The sequence below is a fragment of the Apteryx mantelli genome, chromosome 9 (genome assembly GCF_036417845.1).
Source record: "Apteryx mantelli isolate bAptMan1 chromosome 9, bAptMan1.hap1, whole genome shotgun sequence".
Classification (NCBI taxonomy): Eukaryota; Metazoa; Chordata; class Aves; order Apterygiformes; family Apterygidae; genus Apteryx; species Apteryx mantelli.
This window is the reverse complement of record NC_089986.1, coordinates 508476-530701: the sequence shown is the minus strand read 5'-3', so window position 1 is coordinate 530701 and position 22226 is coordinate 508476. Positions and strand designations below refer to the sequence as shown.

At 40.8% G+C, this 22226-nt stretch overlaps 1 protein-coding gene and 1 long non-coding RNA gene across 4 annotated transcripts in view; one reads left to right on the top strand and one right to left on the bottom strand.

Moving 5' to 3' along the window:
• TSC22D2 (TSC22 domain family member 2) overlaps nt 1-3437 on the bottom strand; it is a 32890-nt gene extending 29453 nt beyond the window's left edge. For all 3 annotated transcript variants that reach the window (XM_013942345.2, XM_013942346.2, XM_013942348.2), the window contains exon 1: nt 1373-3437. In XM_013942345.2, coding sequence (XP_013797799.2) covers nt 1373-3363 — 1991 coding nt within the window. In that variant the 5' untranslated portion in view covers nt 3364-3437. The remainder of the gene's footprint in view (nt 1-1372) is intronic.
• An 803-nt stretch (nt 3438-4240) lies between these two features.
• Nucleotides 4241-21841, top strand: LOC106484178 (uncharacterized). Its single transcript, XR_001292528.2, has 5 exons — nt 4241-4677; nt 5178-5254; nt 5755-5816; nt 12558-12648; nt 21386-21841. It is a non-coding gene; the product is annotated as an uncharacterized lncRNA (long non-coding RNA).
• The last annotated feature ends 385 nt before the right edge of the window (nt 21842-22226 follow it).

Below are 22226 nucleotides of genomic sequence, written 5' to 3'. Positions count from 1 at the left end.
TTCTTTGCTGCTCTATTTTTAAGTCAGAACTAGCAAAACTGTCTACAATAGGGCTTTTGTTTACATAAAGGTATGAGCAGAGTTACTATCTCAAACACAATGTTAGTCAAAGTTCCAGTGAGTACAAGGCCTACATTATAGCAGACTTTTTAAGTTAAGTCTTTAAGGACACCTAGAGCTACCTTCCCCACCCACTGCACCCTAACCCCCACACAGGCAGCAAGTTTATTGAAAGGCATTCTGAGCAAGCCAGACTTATTTTAAAGTCTGGTATTCTCCCAGGGTGAGGGAACGATCATAGGATAACTCAGCAAGTTAGACCTTTTCATAATGGTGTTATTTTATTATTAAAAATAGGAGTATGTATAACCCACATGCATTTTGTTCCCCAAACTGGCAGTAATCTCAACACTAAACATTAGTGACATTAAACGCTCAAACATTACTTTCCTTGAAAGCCTTCTCTTAAAGAAGAGAATTAAGAACAGTTCTAGCCATCGTGCCACCCTTCAGAGCAGGCCAACAGGTCCGCAAAAACGAGTCCCATACATGTTCCCTCTCTCAGACCATTTGATGAGTCTGCCCCCACTAAAACCATTACTAAAACTAACAGTTCCATATTATCTTTATAGAAAGGAGACCCATTTTGAGGCTGTATTTTCCATTGTCTCTACATATTTTCCCTAAGTAAGCAGAACAAGCAGTGTTGTCTTACTCAATTCAAAGGGTTATCATCTGTAGTTTTCATTATATTAGCACATAAAAATTCATATCCAAGCTGCAGCTATTTTCCTTACTGATATTTCAAAGTGCAGGTTTGACGGCAGGATAAAAATCAAGTATCAGTGTTAGAAACCTTTAAGTTTTCTGAGACACCGCACCCAATGGTCCTGAGGCAGCACTATTTTACTATTTTACTATTTTTACTATTAACACTGCAGTCTACCAGTGCTGATAAATCCATTTGAACCTGGCTGTCATTCCAGGGTTCAGGGCAAAGGAGAGGAAACAACTGATTTCCTCACATACTGAGCAATTATGTAGGAGCACAGACAGTTTTCAGTCAGTTTGGATGTGAAGAGGCTACATTACTTACAGCTTTCTGGATACTTTCTGCCCTGTTTTGAGAGAAAAATTACCACACTCACAGATTGAAAAGAATCAGTACTGTTCACTACTTGCTTACACACTCTCTACATTCTGTACTCTTAAAACACACATACAAACAAACAAAAAAACCCACAGAGCAGCCCAGAGATATTTTGGTAGGAGCCTTATTTTAAAATATGAACTACTAAAAAACACCTGACAATAATCTAAAGCTTTTTTGTTTGTTTGTTCTTTTAGAAATAGAGTTTGAAATAGTTCATACCTGTCTTCATCACCATCAACAGGAATAGATATGCCAAAGACAGAGCTGGCAAGACTGTTCATAGGAGTACTTGCAGGTAACTGAAGAGGATTTGTTAGAGTGTCTGGAACAGGAGGCTTCACAAGAGGCTTATTTTCAGCTATAACAGAAAGTGGTGGCTGAGGTAGGGGTTCCGATTTTCTTCTAGTATCGTCGATCTGGCCTACTAAGGATTGAGCTGGAGTCTGAAATTGTCCAAGGTTTGATTGTGGCAGATTTGTAGGTACATTAGGTGTGCCTTGTATTAAGGAGTGCCCGACATGCTGCTGTTGGACAACACTGGAACTTCTACTGGCAGAAGTGTGGCTAGTCAGTTGTGACTGGACTAGAGTAACAGGGACGTTTGGCATAGTAACAGAAGTGGTAGACACACTAGGCACACTTGTACCGGGCACAACTGCAGGCACATTCTGAACTCCAGAAACCATGGTATGGGGAGCACTGGGCATCCCAGACACTTGACTGCTACCACCTATCTGATGCTGAGTCACAGGTTTCTGTTGCACAACCCCTGCATGTCCAATGCCTTGCTGCACCACACCTCCGGGCTGTGGAATGGCAGCCTGGCTAGACTGCGCCTGGCCACTCTGCATTACTCCTGATCCCTGCCCCACTACTTCACCGGCTTGTGCTGACACCCCCATCATTGGTGCTCCCACAGGTGAGGGATTCTGGCCAGTCACCTGTCCCACAGGGAGGCTGGAAGCCACAGTACTTGGAATAGAGCCTGTAGTAGCTTGTTGAATAGCTCCTTGAGACTGCATAATTGTCATGTGTTGCATGTATTCAGTCTGACCAGAAGGTTGCGTCGGCAGTAGATGCACTGGTGGAATTTGGGACTGAGAATAAGCAAATTGTTGAGGCTGAGTCACTGGTACGTTCGCTTGCTGCACCTGCTGCTGTGCCACTGGAAGGCTTGGCTGGCCCATCGTTACACTTGGAGGCGCCATGCCTTTTCCATTGGGTCCAGCCTGTACAACACTCTGTGCATTTACCTGTGGCTGTGATTGCTGTGGCACCATCATTTGCTGATTTGCTACTGGAGTTCCAGAAAACACAGGCTGAGCAGCACTCTGAGGCATGGCCCCGCCTATGGGCTGTTGTGGCTGTTGTTGTTGCCCAATGACAAAATTAGGTTGCTGCAGAGAGGGCTGGTTCATTTTCTCTGTCTGGAGCAGCTGTGACACAGCAGTAAGGGAACTGTCAGCTATAGAATCGGGGCCATGTGCCGATGCTGGCACAGCTGAGACCACGACAGAACCTCCTGTGGCACCAAGACCACTGTCCCTCTCTTGAGCAGCCTGCTCAAAGGTGCTGCTATGCCTAATGCAATCTCCAGTCCTGCCCAGGACACCTCCACCATCTGAGTCCCGGTCATAATACTCCATACACGTCCATCGTCCTCGCCTGTAGGGCTCCCCTGTACCATGGTCCAGCTTGATCACCCTGAAGCGTGAGCTGCATGCAGCAGCCACTGTCTGAGACATTGTCCCAGGAGCAGCAGATGTTGAAGCCCCTGTGGAGGGCAAGGCAGTTTGAGCACTGCTGCTGCCTGCTCCGGCGGTGCCAGAGGCAGCTGCTGCTGGAGGCACGGCAGAGCTCTTGGGCACGGCCCCCCCATTGGGGGCCAGGGCTGGCAGCGCCGCGGCCACCCCACCGGCAGCTGCGGCCAGCTGCCCATCCAAAAGGAGGTTGGGAGAGACGCTGCCGGGCGTCTCGGCCTCGCCCACATTGTTGAGAGTCTCCTCAGAGGAGCTCCGCTCGCAGACGTCCTCGGGGCCGTAGTCGGTGGCTCGGGACACGTCGAAGATCTCGGAAGACACGTCCTCCGTGCGGGACTCGTCTGGGTCGTCCAGGCTCTCGGTGTCCTCGGTGATGCTGCTGGCCACCTGGGCCGTGGTCACGCTGGTGATCTGGAAGCAGCTCTTCTTCTTGGCCGGCATCTTGGACATGGTTCCCGCGCGGGGAGGGGCTGCGCCGGCCGGGCGGAGGCGCGCGTGGCGCCGGCCGGGGGCGGCGCGGGCTGTCACGGCGCGCGGGCCGGGCCCCCGGCGCCGCCGCACATCCTCCGGCTTCCTGCTGGGCTCGGCCCGCTCTGGGCCGCGCGGGGGGCGGCGGCGCTCCTCCTCTTCCTCCCGGGCCGGGACGCGGCCTCCTCCCCGCCGCGGCCTCCCGCCCCGAGCCCCGGGAGCGGCCCGCGGCGCCGGGCAAGGCGGCCGCCGCCTCCCCGCCCTGTCTACGCGCTCTACCTGGAGACCAGCGCCAGGCGCATCCTGCTCGGAACCAGCCCGCGGCCGGCGGGCGGGCGGGCGGGCGCGCGCGCGCGGCCCCGGGCGGGGCGGGGGCCCGGGCGGGCGGCGGCGGCGAGCGCGGCCCTCGCGCGGGCGCGGCCGGCGGCGGCGCTGCGCTGCGCGCCCGGCGCCAGGAACGCGGGCTCCGACTGCAGCTCCCCTCGCCCAAGATGGGGCTCAAAAGCTCCAGCGGGGCATTCTGGGAAGGCGCCCGCCCCGCCCCCCGACGCCGCGGCGTGCTGGCGTCACCGCCCGCGGCTGCCGCCGGCGGATTCGTCCCCGGCGGGGGCGGGGCCGCAGCGCGGGGCGGGGCGGGGCGGGGCGCGCGCGGACCGTTTGGAACGCGGCGGCGCACCCGCCCCCTCCGCGCGGCGTGGCGGGGCGCGCGGGGCGGGGCGCGCGGACGAGCCGTTGGCGGCGCGTGCGCAGTGCGCGCGCCGCGGGCCGCCCCTCCCCCGCCCCCCGCCCCCCGCCCCCCTCAGCGCGGCGCGCGCTGCAGCCGCCTCACAGCGCCGGCCTGAGGCGGCGGGGCGGGGGGCGGGCTGAGGAGCACCGCGCACCGCCGCGGGAGGTGGCTCCCGGCACGTTCCGGGTCGGTTTCCTGACCCTCGCTGCCGAGCCGTGTTGCAGGCCTCAGAGATTTGTTAACGTCGAGCGCAGAAAATGGTCTTTTTTGAGCATAGACGGAGCGCTGCAGAGCGTGCCGGCAGCTTTTCCGATGCAGCGACGTGCTCTGTAGGGAGTGTCGATGACAAAAGCGTTTGTAACTGTATGACAGACTCAAACACATGAACAGCGTTGCCTGCTAACCGTTAACAGAGCTGAGTTGTTGATTTTGCAGAGCAAGAATCTGAGATTTATTTGCACATGAAAGTTACTAGAGAATATGAATTTAAAGTAGAATAGTTATTTTCCAAATAATGCCACATGTGGAAAGTCTTACTACAGAAATACGCCTTCTTTCATCTTTCCACAGTAAGAATTTCTAAAATACAATCATTTGAGAACAGCTGTTTAAACAGAATCAAGGCTTGGGCCCTGTCCATGAATTTATCAATCATACATTTATTAAGCTTAACACTAGTTAAGCTGTTATAACCCCTGTTGAAGGGCAATTGCCCCGACACTAGAGGAGGCCATTTCAGAAACTCACTGCTCTTATTATTAGAATCCTCTGAATATTTTCTAGCTTAAATTTGCTCATGAGCAGATTCTAGTCCTGGTTTTATATTCAAAACATCAGCCCATTCCTAGTTATTTCACTTAAAACAAGGTCTTCTTTTGCCTGATCCCTCATAGCTGCACTCTGCATGATTTTCAGTTTGAATTAATCTTTCTTAAAGACTAGTGAGCAGAACTGTAAACAAAAATGCAGATGAGGTATTGCTAGTATCACAGGTGATAGCATTGGTTTTTCCCTGTGTCTGTCTCCAGTGTTTCCTCCTGCATCCTTGTTTCTTTTTTTTTTTTCACAGCTACATCGCACTGATGGTTGATATGCAGATGATAAGGAGCCTTCTTTTGTTGTGAAAATGTATCCTTGCTCTGAAACGTAAGTGATCTTTTAATTATGTCCCATTTCCCCAGCTCCAATGTCATCCAGGTCTTCCTATATGATATTCCGATCCTGCATCAAATAGCTGTGCCTTGCACCTCTATCATTAGCACTCTCCTACTTTTCATATAAGGGCACAAAGTATTTTAAAGATCAGTCCTAAAATATAGAAAATATCCACCACTAGCTTCCCTTCAGTTCAAAGTTCCCGTTAAATGGAACCCTCCAGCCAAGTTCTGATTCATTTTGCAATTTTGTGTGCCAATCCATCTTTTTTGTATCTGTCTTCAGTAATATGTCCCAATATGGTGTCATACCAAATACTTTTGTAACTTCCACAGAGGTTAAGCCTACTACATTAACAATGTAAAAACTCATTTATATTAGAAAAGAGTTTTGACTTAATCTGGCCTGAGCTACCTTGGTAAATTTATCTGTTAAAATCAGGCATGCAGATAACATGAATCTTTGCTAAATCTCATTTCCATTTTTTTTAGTTTGAAGTTCTTATCAGTTGTGGTAGCCCCAATTCCTGAAAACTAATGCCAGAGATATTCAGGTAAGTGTCCATTCACGTTGTTAATGTCTTCCATTGATCATGTATTTCAAACCTTTCGCATAGCCACCATCCTTGAACTTTTTCTTGATCTTCATTATCTTGTCACACCTTCTTGTTCCTTCTTAAGGAGGAAAGGATTCTGCTGATGATCACCTGAGTCTCCATTTTTCTGAGCACTGCCATCATTTCCAGCAGATGATACAATTCAGTGGGAATCTGGCAGTGTCATTTGACCAAATATAGAAGATAACTGGTGAATTTTTCTCCATTAGCCTCAGGTCACCATCCCACAATGTATGTCCTGGCAAGTGATAAAACTCCACTTTCCTAGGTCTACTTTGACTAGAGGACTGTCCTTTCATCTGTCACCATACGCACTGGGTGCTGAATCCCAGGTTATCTCCCACTTGTTTGCTTGCTTTCTGTGAAGCATTCTGTTCTGTGAAGCCACCTGAATTCTCCTTATATATGTAACATCCTAGTCCCCCTGTCTGCAGGCATCCTGTATGTCAAGACTTGTTTTCTTTGTCTTCTGCCTATTTCTTTGTTTTACACTACTGTGAGCGTCATTCTCAGTTCTGTTTGTCTTTGTTTCCTCATCCCTTACTATTCCCTGTCCTCATACTCTTCAAAGTCTGCCTGCTACAGTTTCTCCATTCAGCTTAGGAGATGCTGAACTGTCTGCGCAGCACCCTTTTTCCTCTCCTCCATTGTGATTTTGAATTCCCATCTGAACTCCATTTCTAATTCTTAGATCTCCTTATCTGTAGGAGTTTGCTCTCCTGATATGATGTGAGTTCTATCAGGCAACACTTTCTGAAGTAGCTTTTGCCAGGTATCCATTGGAGGATAAAATATGTTCTTTATCTTCTGTGTGCTGCTGTCTGTTTTGCTTCCTCTAGCCCTCTGATCAAGTCTGCTGCCACATTTTTAGAACTCTCATTTTCTGTCCAACCCTGACTTTGAAGAGGGAAGAAAGACAATTCCCTGATCTCCCTCACAACCAAATTCCCTCCAACACAGATTCCTTTGTTTCCTGTGCCCTCTTCACAATATGATTCAAAGGTGCAAGTGTTAGAGAGTATGTATAATGTACACAGTACCAGATATTAAAAAAATTAGTAATACACAAATTGCAATCTTAAAAGTTGGCATTTCACAATCTAAGAACCATGTCTCATATCCACAAGAAACTGTATTTTGGCTTGGGACATGAGGCATTAAACCTGCCATTAGCCTAGGAATAATTGCTTCTTGTTCTGCAAGTCAATCTAGTATAATTTGAGAAAAGAATGGAACTCTGTATGTGAGCAAAGAAGGCAATGCTTCTTTGATAAGTTTCATTTTAAAAGGCAGCAATTTGAAATGTGTTTTGCGTGTGGATATGTTTGGGATTTTTTAAATTAGTTTACAACAAAGGCGGATTAAACAGCTAAGGGCAAGTCATATGGCCGAAGATGTATAATAATGCAATACATGACACTACTGTTTATATCACACATACCAATGAGACCAGCAATTGTGTTCTTTTTTTCCAGGTTAGCATGAAAGCTGTAGAGAGGCATTAATGACTGGAGATGATCAAAGTAATCCAGACTAACTGGATGGTTTTCAATTTCAAATCATTATGTAGATGTTGATATAACAGGTCCTAAGCCAGAAGGTTTTTCAGTTTTACAGTGAAATAGGCTTATAGTGCTTTGGTGTCACAGCTGACATTTATATGTGGCTCATCAAGTATCCCTTTTTTGGACTGTATTTGGCATGGATGATGACAATAATCCTTGGAGAAAATTTTATAAGGGCAAGTAATGGCCAGTTACAGGATATAGTAAAGACTTGATATAATTTTTGTATATGGATTTTTAAATTTTTTTTAATTTTCAAATTGAAAGCATTTGGGCATATTTATATAAGAACATAAGAGTAAGTCAACCCCACAGATACTTTTTAATCAATAAAGCAGTTTGTGAAGGACTGTTTGTCATGAGCAAAGGTGACACAATCTCCCCCAAATTGTGATATTTAATGTTTATTTTAATATTTTAGTAATTTTACATTTTAAGTATACAATAACACCAGGTAGTTGTGAAGTCTTATTGGCCAACTGTTGGATTTGTGTGGTGTTTTATAGCAGTAACACATGAAACCCCCAAAGTCTTCCTCAAGAAGTGACATTCTGAAAACATGCATGGGGGCCTTAAAATCAAAGGCAGAAGTTACTCTGCTGGACCTACCCCTACAGGTCATCTTTCAAAATGATTAGAGGGAGGAGGCTGATATATAATTAGCAGGACGAAGTTTATTCTCATCATATAGGTATATATACTTATACCATACAAGGTAACACTTCTCAACAGTAAGTATTAAACAGGTTAGCAGCAGGCTGCCAAGCTTTAAGAGGTGTTTTTCCTGATAACGCAATAATCCAAAGTGGAAAGTTATTTTCCTCTCATTTTTATGCAACTACTGTATTACCTTTTAGTGTATGAAAATATTCATTTGTAGAATTCATTTGTAGAGGAGTCTTCTGATTTAGGTAAGTCTGAAATTTAAAATAGCAAAGATGCTATTTTAGAATGCATTAATTTGTGACTGTTGTTGTTCAGAATAAATTAACACTTACCGTTATAAAATTCTAAAACCCAGATTGAAATAGTCAATTAATAAACACTCCATTCATGAGCTGTGTATATATGAATATTTTAATGTAACCTAAAATGTAATGAGCAACTTCCAAGCAAACTCTTGCTCATAAATATTCATCAACCTGGGTTATTTCACTGAATTTAGTGTGGCCTAGTAAAGGAGAAAGGGAAATTAATAAAAGGTAAAAATAGGGAAAGGAACAAGAATGAACAAGATAAACTGATTCATTAACAAAACAGAAAGGTTTCTGAAAAGTCAAGTATAAAAATGGCTACAGCCCATGCCCAGGTTGGCCAAGATATACACAAATAATCCACACAATGGCCTTGGCAGCATTACACTGATAATATTTTTTGCAAGGTTCAATTGAGGCTGAACAATGTTCTAGTATGTTAGGCACAAACATACTGATATTTTTATTATGTCAAGCATGTATGTATTCCTTTTTTGTCTTTAAGAAAAACATCTGCCACTGTTATTTAAAAGAAATTTCCATATTGCTCCTCTTTGAGTTTCTGTATGTCAGACGTATGGGACTCAGATGATTTGTGTGTGTGTGCGTGTGCATATGTTCATGTTTTATGTGGGATCTGGCAAAGACAGATACAGCAGGCAGTGGTGAGGGCAGCAGACTCCTTTTCAATGCTGCTATTTGGTGTGACAGAGTTTTTTTTAATTCTTCCATACTCTCTGCATCTCCTTTTACCATTACAGATTTCACAAAGAGGATCCTTTGACAGAGTTTCAGTAGCAATGAGAGCTGTTAGTGACTTTCTGCACTTGTGGTTCTACTGGTTGGGGACTGCAGGACAATTTTCATATTTTGGAATTTAAGGATCAGACAGCTGTCACAGAATAGACATATCTTTCACAAAATTTCTCAGCTTCAGAAGGCTGAGAGAGCACAAATGCTATCACAGATGAGAGAAGACAAAAAAGCAGCTCCTTTGTAGAGTATAAGTTATAAAGACTCAAACATGGGCCACATGTATGCATTCAGTGAAAAGGTACTAACATTTTCTGTTTATTTGTTCATATGATTTTAAATGGCAAAAGATGGTCCTTCCCACTGACCATATCTGAAATCTATATATCTAGACAGTGATAAAAGCTGTACATTAAAAAAACTAAAACACTTACAGAATTTACAGACATACACACACACCCCTGCCCATATAGATATATATATGGTGACTGTAAAGGTGTGTATTTATAGGTGTACATGTAAATTTATAATTTTAAAGATCTCTAATGATAATATGATAAATATAATATTTTTAAAAGAAAGCTATAGAAATTATCAAAGGGAGTCAGACTATTTATTGGTATATACCATTCTAATTCCTTAGCTTTTAATAAATTAGGTGATTATTGTTGAAGATTACTGTGAAAAAGTAGTGTGATCTTACATATAGGGCATTGACCCAAGAGTCGGGAGTCTAGCTGAAATACAGTTTTCATGGAAGTCAGTAGGAAAAGTTCAGAGGACCAGTTTTAAACCTCAGTTTTACACCTAGCTTGGTATTTACCTGCAGTATGGCCTTGTACAAGTTATTCTTCCCTCTTTGTGTCTCCTTTTTTCTTTCCCACCTATTAACCTGTCTGGTCTGCAAAGACAGAGAAGTCCTCATCAGGGCTCTGCCTGTCTTTTATTGTGTTGAGCACTGAGACCTAAATTTTGGTCAGGCTATGTGATACTGTCATACAAATAGTGACATACGGACAAAGTAATGGGAACATGATAAGCAGTTCATTTAACATGAGGTTTTTTTCAGATTTGATCAGAGTATTAGGAGTTACTAAAGGTCAAACTTCCATATATGTGAATTTAAGTGAACCAGTTTGGTATTTTAAGACTGCCATCCCTTTCAGATGAGTCCTGTATCAAGATGCTGAGTTAACAGCTTAAATTTTCAAACAAACAGGAATATCAGTAATTCCTTGCTTTTTCTGTAAATGATACATTTTCCAATTTTATAACTAGTGATGCTCAAAAGTAAGACATTCATCCAAATTCCTTTTGTTTTTAAAACTCATCTGAATTACCACAAACAATCTCAAGCCAGGATGAGATGCAATGATAATTTGAATATCAAGTTGTTTTGAATTTCAAGATGCAAGACATTGACTGCAAGACCTAGAAGATGAATTCCAGGTTACAGACTGCTGGAGGGAAGAAGGCCATAGAAAAGGGCAAATGAGTGAGTTGAATGTCTAAGTAGGATTTTTGCATTTATAAAGGCCACTAACTATCAGGAGAACCAGCCAGTAGTATCTACAGTATTTAGCTTCAGGCTCTTCTTAAAGTCTCATGTGACAAAAAGCATGAGATTTTCCTTTTTCTTGACCCTAACAAAATTGTTCTTTTTTGTCTTTACAGTGTTCTTCTATATAGAAAATAATAGGCACTAAATACAATAATTCCCTAACTATGAAAAAAAGAAATATGATCAAAAAGTGCAAACAATTGATGGAAACAGTTACACAGATGGAAACAGACTTATATGCAAATGAATATGTATAAATGTTATGAAGTCTCGTCTAATGTTAGCCTGATCCTGACTCATCTTAAGTCAATGGCAGAACTCGCTAAATGTCAATGGGAGCGGTGTTTTAGATTTAGATATGTAAAAATCTACCATGAACAAGTGTACAGATAAATGGACATGTCTTTAGCGTAATATGCTCTTTTTCATGACAGTGCACGTTTACTTTTTCCATAGTCTCTTGGGCTGCACCTGATTGTGTTGTTTGATTGGGAGCGGTCTGGGGCAGGACTTTCTTCTCTTCAGCCTACTATGTCAGAAAGCACTGTGCACACCTAAGGCATTATGTAAATAATTCAGGCAAATTACACCACAATATGGAACAGTTTCCTAAAGACTGCTGTTTCACTAGGGGAGTCTGAGGTTGTCTGTTAATAGGGCTGGTTATTTTCAATTACTTCTGGGCTGTATAAGCCCCTGTGTGGTTTTCATCTGTTTGATTTTGCTGTTCTCATTTACATAGTTGTTCTCAGCCCTGCACTCTGCTTCATTTTGAATCATCTGTGGTTTTGAGGCAGAAAAGTCTACATACAGAAGAGAAATATAAGTCAAATCTGAACAATAAATCCAGCTGGAATTGCAATATATTCTTGATGCTGAAAAAAATTTTTATTTTGAAGTGATTATAAGGCAACTACCATGTGATGGCACTGACAATGAATCATTGCTGCAGGAACAGCACATTTAGGGAACGCAATATGTAGTAATTCCTGTAATGGTGTATGCTTGGTTTCATTGAAATCAAAGACAAAATTCTATCCTTCAGGCTCTTGGTTAAGAAGCAACTATTAAATATATAATGGCTGGCTAAAAGACCAGTTATTTCAGCACATCTCTGTCCTATACAACAAGCTGAAAGTCTAGAAGTAAAATAGAATTGTTCTCTCTTACCACAACTTTATGAAAGGGAGTCATGGTATAACATCCATTCAATATCTTGAGTTAAATATCCCCATCACCACAGGCAACCAATACTGCAAGAGCTGTAACTTTCAAAATCTAGGAAGTTGTTCTTACAACCAGGTGAGACTGTATTCATTTTGTCTTTTGTTCTTTATTATGTGAACTGATAACTGCAGCAAATTTCCTTCTCAAGTTTTTAAGATTGATTTTGATTGTTATTCATGGAGCAGACTTGGTTTTGGCCTAGTTTAAAAGCCAGGAAATAAATCAGGTTTGTCTGTCTTTTCTTTCTCAGTTTGCGCATGGAACAGTTTGTAAGCTATGGATATTTAGTTAATACACTGGAAAGCCATGAAATTTAAAGACATAAAATTTCTTCCACTTGATGTACAAGTAGCTTACAGTATTTTCAGCATTCCAGTCTTATGATCAAGTGGAATCCAGATCAGGTTTAATTTAACTTTGTTAAAAGAGCAATGTCAACTATTTCAGATATCTTACATGGAGTTCAGCAGCATATTCATTCATACATTTCAAACTGATACTGAATAAACATATACTGAAACTATAATATCAATAGTGGAGAAAATCCATATTTCTCTGATAAACTTTGTATAACTTTTACATCTTTCTGTTTGGCAAGGATGTGTATTTGATGGAACATCTCAATGAATCATTGCTGGATTTCCTGGAATCTGGCTTGCTTATTATCCTGAACAATTCTTCTTCAAATAGTAAGTAATCACTTGACTTTGTATATCAACAATTACTGAGGTTTTTACAAGCTATATCATTATGTCTCAGAGTTTAGAAGCAAAGGTAAAGGCCAAGCATTTATTTTTTAATTAGGATTGGATGTTGTCTGAGCAAAAGGGAAATGTAAACAAGTTCCAGATAGCTAGTCACTTTAAATAATGTAAGGCATGACTGCGAATCTTGAGCTATAGTTAGTTTGCAGTACTGAATTCCCAAAGTGTATGTACTTATGTAATATTTGTAGCATAAGAATAAGAGGCAGTGTGGAGGGGAAAGACTATTTTTAAGATGAGAAAACAGTTATAAACTGGACAATAAAATAATTATAACTCTACAGTAATATTTAGATGGCCTATTTAAATTGACTTTCCAGGGAATCCTGGCTTGCTTGCCTGCTATGGTGATGTCTGTGCTCTGCAGCTCTAGCTGAGACAACATTTGCACAGTTGAAATATGTGAGAAACTCAGGTTCAAAGGTGGACCTATATCTATGCCCCTCACATTTCACTTCAACACATGCAATGCCTTTTCTTCCCCTTTTCACTTGGTAAGCATGTATTCAGGTGCAAAGATTAGAGCTAGGTAAATAAAGGTGGGTGGGAACTTCTGTATAGTTAGGTTCTGAGTAATTTTTGACAGTTCTATTGCTACCATATCATATGGGATAATGATTAGCGAAAACTGCTTCCCTGGCCTTTTTTGCATAAACATGCTACATAAAACTTACATTCTGCAATAGCTGCGACTATTCTACAAAATCATAAATACTGTTTTTGTAGTGAATAGTAGATTGATGGATTCTCTGATTCCAAATGGAAGCTGTATACAAAAAAAGCCTCTGTAGTACTTTTTGCTATGGTTAATTCCTGCTTTTCTCATCAGACTGTACAGGTACTATAAAAGCCTGGGACTTCACGTTTACTGAAGCTCCCATGCTGATAGACACTAAAATCCTGTGATAAATATAAACCTAAAGTTTTGGTCACATATGTCTTCGTTTTTCTGCTGTTAATTTTGCTTAAAAACTTACATAATAGTCCCACTTAAATCAATAGAATTAATTAGGTGATTGGAATTGGGACATTACTCAGCAAAAATAAAAGCATAAGAAGTAGACAAGAAATAGTTGTTTATGATGGTCTGCATTTTATATTCTTATTATTTTGTAATAGAACACTTGCCTTAGAAACATGATTAAAAAAACAGGCACAGTTCTCTGTCCTTTACATTAAGTGCATATTTCAAAATTTATTTAAAAGATACAGTAGTTGTAGAGTGATCTTGCTATATATCTGTATGTGTAGATTCAAAATGCTTTCAGAATACTCTGTCTTAGGATCCTTTAAAGTGAGAAAACAAAACATTTGGGGAAGTGAGTATTCTGAAGTTCATCAGAATAAACTGAGAGAAATGGCACAAACTTACTTCTGGATGAAATGAAAAATATTGCAATACTTTAAAAAATCACTACTAGGATTTCCATAATAATTACCTATTTCATGGCAAGCCCTAACAGATTATGCATTAGGAGTTTGATCAGTGGAATTGTCCTGAAGGTGTTAAACGATGTTGAAACTTGTTCGTAATACTTTACAAAAGCAATGGTATACTGAACATTTTCATTTTGAAGAGGGTATTTTTTCTCAGTTGCACTACAAATATGTTGTTTCCTATGAATAAGAATTAGCTTGTGAATTTTGCAAGTCAAGAGCACAGGGTGTTTCTCTTCGATGGCTGGTAAGTCATCAGGCATCTGAAAATCATTAAAGGCTGTAAATATGGAGTAGTCTCCAAGAAGAAGAGCTGTGGTGTCTGTGAGGAGGGACCAAGACTTAGTTACTCCCTCTCACAGGAAGAGAGAGAGGGTTTTTTCCCAAACAGTCGAACTCTCCCTGGTGGTTGAATGAATTTGACAGCATCTGAAGTGAACTAGTGGATAGGCTGCAGAATGTAAGCATCGCTTTGCAGCAAATGTCACAGCAGGCATGTTTAAATGTGGAAGGAAATACACAGATACAGAAACAGTATAGTTAGGCCTTTGGCTTTATCCCAAAGGAAATCCTGTGGCAGTGTCATCATTAGTGAATCTGACCTGTGCAATGCCCACCCAGTTGCAGGAGCATGTTTCATGTCCCAGTGCTGTAGCTGAACCAAACGTCTTCATAATAGCCTAGAGGCCAGAAAGTAAAGAACAACAGCTATGTCAGAAACATGAGGTTAGTGTAATTGGGACGAGTCCAGCATGGTGTGCAATACGCAGGCTTGCTGAACACGCAGGCCCAGGTAAGTTGCACTTTTTTGAGGGGGAGGAATTCTTTGCCTTCTCTGATGACAGCATCAGCCCTGATGTTACTGGCACTGCTGTTGTTCCTACTCCTCTTCATGTTGTGAGTAATGTAGCAAAACCCCTTTACCTATTGCCATTCCCGAAACAGTAATTGTGCATGGTTAGAAAATGAGCTGGAAAAGCTGCAGACAGGCTTTGTATCAGGAACTGAATCAAAGGAAGGGCAGAGGAGCATTCCTTCTGACACAGCATTGTCAAGAAGTATCTCATAAGAAAACATATTTCTCCTTAACACTACTGGAAATAGTCCTTTAATTTACTATTTTCTGTTTCCCTATCCATTACCATTTACTATATGCCCTTAAATACAGTAGTTATAGCACAGATTTGTATATAAACTGCTAGCTGGAAAAGTAGTGACTGGCTCCCTTTAGTAGCTGGTGTCAGCAAGACAGGAGCATATGAACCCATTTTCCACTGTCTTTAGTGATCATCAGCAAGTACATTATACAAGAGAATGGAGAAAATATTTGTCAGAAAGAAACATTTGTTCCCCACTAATGAGAATAATCCTAATAGGAAAACCATGGATTCACTTTCAGAGCTTGTTAATATCAGACCATGTTATTCTGTTAGAAAAAGAAACATTTTGTTTTAGTTTTCTTCTGCATCTTGAGTAGGAAATATATGCAACTATTGTTTCCCCTTCCGCCTATTAGGGGTTTATTTAATCATGCAGTGAGTTTCATGTACAGATGTTAAATCTATTTTCTATTAATATCAACATAATTTATCTTACATTAATGGTTGCAAAAGTAAATAATAATGTGCCGAGAACACAGAAAACAAAATGTGGTTTCTGGTTTGCCAGATTTCATGACTGAGAATTATTTTTCCTTATTGCTCGTCTGGCTGTAGTAAACAGAATTAAAGGTGCAATCCATCTTATTGGGAACAATTCTGTGTTGATGCATAAGTAAAATAATAGCTCTCCTTCCTTTACAAAAAAGAATGTCGTGTTTTGCTGTTGCATGACATACAAAGTCATAAAAAAGAAACATATTTTATTGATACATACAAAAAAGTAGTTCTGTAGTATCAAGAAGTGCAATTCTTATATGTTTATGTAGTTAGTGATAGAAGTGGAAGTAACACTATGACTTCCTTATTTATGGAAGAATTTACTGAACAGTGCAGTGAGTGTCTCTTATGAAGTTAAGTCTTGAAGTTGTATTGCTCTCCACTAAAAACTTGATGAGTTGGGTAACAGAAATTAATACTAGCAAGCATAAATGAAATAAAGGACTGAAGCCTGAAATCGTTGTTCAAGCAGTTTTCCCATCAAAATCCATATTGAAAATAGGTGTCAATGAGCACTCAGCAATTTTTAGCAATATCTGTTAACATGAAAAAGCAGTTTCTAAATACTTTGCACTCTGCAATGTATAGTTTCATATTTTTTTTCTTTCATTAAAATGCTTGTCAAGTGCAGGCACCGTTGATGATTTGACTTAAACCTGAGTCACCAGCAAAGCCTGATTAAGCTTGTGGAATTCTCAAGAAATTTTTAATTGCATCTGAAATTGAGATGAATACACTGCCAAAGTGTTCAAACATAATATATGTAATAACAGATGTTGGAATTGCAAGGAGGACAATGGATATTGCCTTTTCTATACTATAACACTGTCCTGTTGTGTATTGGTTTCAGCAGGAGATGACACAGAGATTAAATATAACTCTGAACATTGTCTGAAATTGCAGACTCCAAATTATTGTGACTTGTCTTTAATACTCTTCCAAATACTAGAAAAAATATCAGATGCATTTATATTAAAACTGAAGATAGTTTAGGAAAATAATAGAAAAGATAGAGGCTAATCCCCCTCTAATTGAAGATTTTATTTCAATATCGTGGTCACAAACCTGTAAAGATAATAAGCATTCATTTGAGAGTGGGCCACTCTAATAAAATCAGACTCTTGGCAGCTATAGCTTCACTTTCATGCCATGTGTTATCCAATATCAAGGAAATTTGCTCTCTGAAAATATGTGGATTATTTCTCTCTGAATTAGTAAACCTTAAACTTGTCTATTCGCCACCGTTTTTTTTTAACCTTTCCTCCCTTCCTCTGTAGAGACAATAACAATTTTGACTCACGTAAGCATGGTTCCCTTGAGAATTATTCTAAAATGCTTTTTGAGTTATTCTACCACTTGAACAACCTTACTATAGGTCAGCACAAATTTGGCCTGTATTTTTCATCTGTTTTCTTTTACACTTTTTATATAATGTTTGCAAATAGAAAAAATTCCTCTGCACTACTTAAGTAGTAGATAGACGAAGTTTGATTACTGAATACCATGAATGATGTATATTTCCCTCCTTGGACAATAGTATTTATTTGTATTGGCTGATACTCATGCTCTACAGATAACTCACTTCAACAGCATATAGTAATGTACGTTATGACTAATTCAGCTTGTAAACAGTTTCATTGTGATCTGTCCAGTATAGGAGTTTTGGGCTTTTTTTTCAGCATTGTCATGCACAGTTTTTAGATGGCATAATCGTACAAAGAGAAGATAGACTAAAGTAAAAGGGAAGAGCATTTTCTGAATTTCCTGTTCAGCTTTAGCACCTTCTATTTGCATTACCATGGCTGTATAAAATACATTGAGTTTTTCACTTTTTTTCCCCTCAGTGAGGCACTCCGAAAATTAGGTCTCCTACAATGAATCACGCACATCTAGATCAAAGATCTGTTTATTTTAATTTTTAGGACATTTGTCCATCTAATTATCTTGGAGCTGAATTATTTTCTTTTCATCTGGTGCCAATAATGAAGGGCAGAGATGATAAGAGAAATCAATATTATTCTCTATTGTTTCCACAATGCCATAAAGTGGATCAAACAAAATTCTAAAAGAAAGGCTGAACCAGTCCTCCAGATCTCAGACACCTTTAATTACTGGGAAGATTTGCCTACAAGTTGCAGGGCCATTATCCCCTAGTCTTTACCATTTAGAGACACTAACTGAATGCTGCATTTGTGCAAACCAATGCAAAACAAGCTCAGCATATGTGAACTATAAATGCAAGTTTTCTGAAGAATGAAGGCTATGACAGAAGGTTATTGTCAGAGTGTAGGTGTTCCTTGTGCTGGTTCCACGTGGGGACTAGCCGTGCCAGTGATGGCAAGGAGATGATGGGCCCTGGTCCTGCTCTCTTCCACCCTGGCCGAGGGTTATTATGGCAAGCACCTCCCTTAAGTGAAAGGCACTTGGGGGACAATTCTCCTGAAGGCTATGCTGTGCCTCAGTGAATCAGTTTCTTCCAGCAGTTATACTTGGGATGACTCTGTCCTGTCATAGTCTGCTCCTGCTGGAAGATTATCATATCATCAGGGTCTTTATGAATACAGGTAGGTCAGAACAGAGTAGAGGAGATAAAGGTGATGGTAGAAGTATGATGCTGAAATACAAAACAACAATACAGTGGAACTTACTATTCTGTGTAGAGCAAATTCACTGTTACTCATGTGCTAAAAGACACTTTCATAATGGTAAATATATAATGTGATAGATTTAGCATGTGAGAAGATTCATGGTGAGCTCTGTAGAATATAAGGGTAATAGACATCAGTATACACACAAGTAATAGCAAGGGGATCCATATTTTTAAAAAACTAAAATGTGCATGCAGCCATGCTGTTCAAATTAGCATGACAGTATATATGTAATAATTTTTTTGAAATTACCCTCTTCAAGAAGGTTGACATCTTTGAATTTGACAGCCTAAAGGTAGATGCCTAAGAAAATGCCAGCTTTTCTTCCACTGTACTTTACAGAATCAGACCTTCTACACCATCATACACCCAGTTGTTAAAAGAAATATGCAATATGTTCTGTATCATGCACTATCCATTTCTATAGTGCTGCATATGTGAATAGCATGCTGAGACATTTCAGCTTCTGGTGAAATGTAATTAACAGATTTTAAAGGAAATTCTTGGAAGTTCTACAAGGATTAAAAATTATATCTCCTAATTTTTTCAAGTAGGAAAACTGAAACACAGATTTCAAATGATTCACTCAAAGTTGCAGACCAAGTCAGTGGCCAAGGCAAAATTAAAATCTAGGATTTTTTATCTCCTGCCTAGTATAGTGAAAAGCAAATGGTGCATTGTGTGAAATATGTTTAGCATAAAAGTGGGTTTATAATACATGTTACACTAGTTTACTGTTTCTGCATTTGTACTTTTGCAGATGCATTCACAGCACACAGGATATGGGGGGGGAAGTGATTTTGAGTATTGAATTACTAAAGGATTTTTGTGTGTGTACTTCCTTCTGTGTTCTCAGACAAGAAGGGAAAAAAGGTACTGCTCATTACAGGTGATGCAGAGCAGAAAGTTGGAAAGCGGGAGATAAAGTTGTGCAAGGAAAAGGGAGATCCATTCAGTTTCCTCCCACATTTTCTGTTCACACCTTTCCATATTGCATTTGCTTTCTCATTCCTGCTTCCGCCTTTGTAAGTGTGGCAGCAGAATGAAATTTGCTAGGTTCCTGGGGTCAGACGCTCTGCTGGTAGTCAGTGCTGCTGACTTCCATGGAGCTGCACTGACTTCCCATAGCTGATGGCTTAGCGCCCTGTCATCAAAGTTCTTGCGTGGAGCACTTCAAAGATTGCAAGCCAAACTATTCTCTCATCCTAACAGATCACTAGAGATGTTATATAAGACTGTGTTTAGGTCATATCAGCATAACTGAAAACAGTAGTTAGATCTGGGATTTTACTTTGTCCCGTATTCACAAAGCCAAGATGTGGGAAGTGAAAATCAAGTCAGTAACAGGAACCTGGCAGGGACTTTGGTTATATACTGAGAAACCCCAAGTGACAAGTTCATATGACTCTATCCTGTCGAGTGTATATGTGTATTACTTCCTTCCATGACTCTAACATACAGTTACACGTAGATGGGAACCATGTAACCCTGTTTTTTGCTTTGTAAATCCTTAGACTTAATACCTTTCAGACTTGTCTTGCTGAAATACTAAAATGAAAAACAGTCCCCACTGACCCTCATTCCAGTCTGGATGAGTTCCACTCTGCAGTAGTTATTGGCACTGGCCTACTGAACTGTAAAAGAAAAAGCTTTATGACAGAGCACTGATGGTGGGATCATGAGTGCAAGACAATCCTTTATTTATTTTTGCAGTTAGCTTTATATGCAATATCTTGTGGTAACTTAAGCCATTTGAGAATGTACAAATACAGAGCAAAAAAAGATGGGTAACAAAGAGCATACTAACATTCTGATCTGTAATGAATCCATCTAGAAGTATGCTAATTTGAATAATTAAAAAAAGTTTTATGATTAAGGAGATCAGAATCTGATACCACATGGGTGGGAACAGGGGGCAGAGATGAACATTCCACACTTTTTCCCACAGATGACACAGAACCTGAATTACAAGCTCACATCACAGCTCCGATAATGAGTAAACTTGAAAGCACTTGTCCTCAGCCTCCTCCATGTTATTTTGTAAAGCAAGAGTATCAGAATATCTTGGAAGGCATGGAAGTTAAAGCTATGTTAGAGTTTACAACCTCGTTTTCACAGATTCTAAATCAGGAAGAAAAGAGTAATTCAGCAACCTTTTTCATGTATCTTATATTGTCAGCAGCTTTTTAAAAAAATAGTAGTAGTGAATTGTATAGGTGATTAGAAGAAAACAGAACAGGTACAGAAATTTGGTGTCAAGTTTGTTTCCAAATTCACTAAATATAATGCAAGTCAAACTTTGTTCTTAATTGCACTGCTATCTGTCTGGAGCAACTACATTATCTTCAGTGGAGCTAATACAGAAACTGTGTACAATTTGACTCTATAAAAATTGACTTCAATACAAAGGACCTGAGAAGTCCTCAGTGGATATCTATGAAAATTATTTATTTACATACCAATTGCTTTGATTTCATACATTTGCATTTTCCCCACAATTTTTTTAACTGTATACCAGACAGATAGTATGAAATCTGGAGCTTAGTATTCATGGTCATAGCTCCATTAAAGTCATAAAAGCTGTGATGTTATGCACCCACCAAAGATCTGCTTACTGATTCTCCTCCAAAAAAAGTCCAGGAAAGGAAACGTCATAAAAATATCATGGCTGCATATTCCTATTTTATCCCCCTCAGTGGCTTCCTGAAGCTTAAAAGAACTGCCAAAAAACACATGGGCTTCTATACGTAGAGAAAATCAGCTCTATGTAAATATCATCCTACTGGTCTTGGAATTTGTATGAGCTTTTGAATAATCTGAATTCCAGCCCCTAAAATGCTGTGATAGGCTAAGCTAATACTAATAGGAATTATTCAAGCAAAGCCTCCCTTGAAATAAGACATAGGCTTTGTCTTGCAGGATTGCTGTTGAAATCAGCCACATTCTGAATCATTATCACTGGAAAAAATGTGCAGAACTGCCATTCACAAGTACTTAGGCTGGAGGAATGGGCCAACAGGAACCTTATGAAATTCAACAAGGACAAATGCACAGTGCTGTAGCTGGGAAGGAAAAACTCCTTCCAACAATACAGGCTGGGGACTGCCTGCCTGGGGAGCAGCTCTGCTGAAAAGGCCCTGGGGTCCTGGTAGACAGAGGCTGGGCACGAGGCGGCCACATGCCCTGGCAGCAAAGGTCTACAGCATCCTGGGATGTATTAACAGGAGCACAGCCAGTAGATCAAGGGGAGTGATTACCCCCCCATTCGACACTCAGACCATAATACTGCATTTTGGGGCAGTTTTGGGGCTCCCCAGTGCAAGAAAGATACCAATAAACTGAAGCAAGTTCAACAGAGGGCCACTGAGAGGCTGAGGGAATGGAGCTTGTTGAGCCTGGAGAAGAGAAGGCTTCAGGGGGGCCTAATAGCAGCCATCCAGTACAGACAAGAAGGTTACCAAGAAGATGGAGCCAGGCTCTTCACATCATTGGTGCATGGTGGGAGTGCAAGAGACAACAGGCATGAGCTGAAACAACACAGTTTCAGATTGGCTGTAAGGAGAAACTTTCAGCGTGAGGACAGTCGAGCAGTGGAGCAGGTTGCCCAGAGAAGTTGAGCAATCCTCTCCACCATTGCAGATTTTCAAGACCGGACTGGATAAAGCTCTCAGTAACCTGCTTCTGACCCCATAGCTGACCTTGCTTTGAGCAGCAGGTTGGACTAGAGATCTCCTGAAGAGCCTTCCAACCTGAATTATCC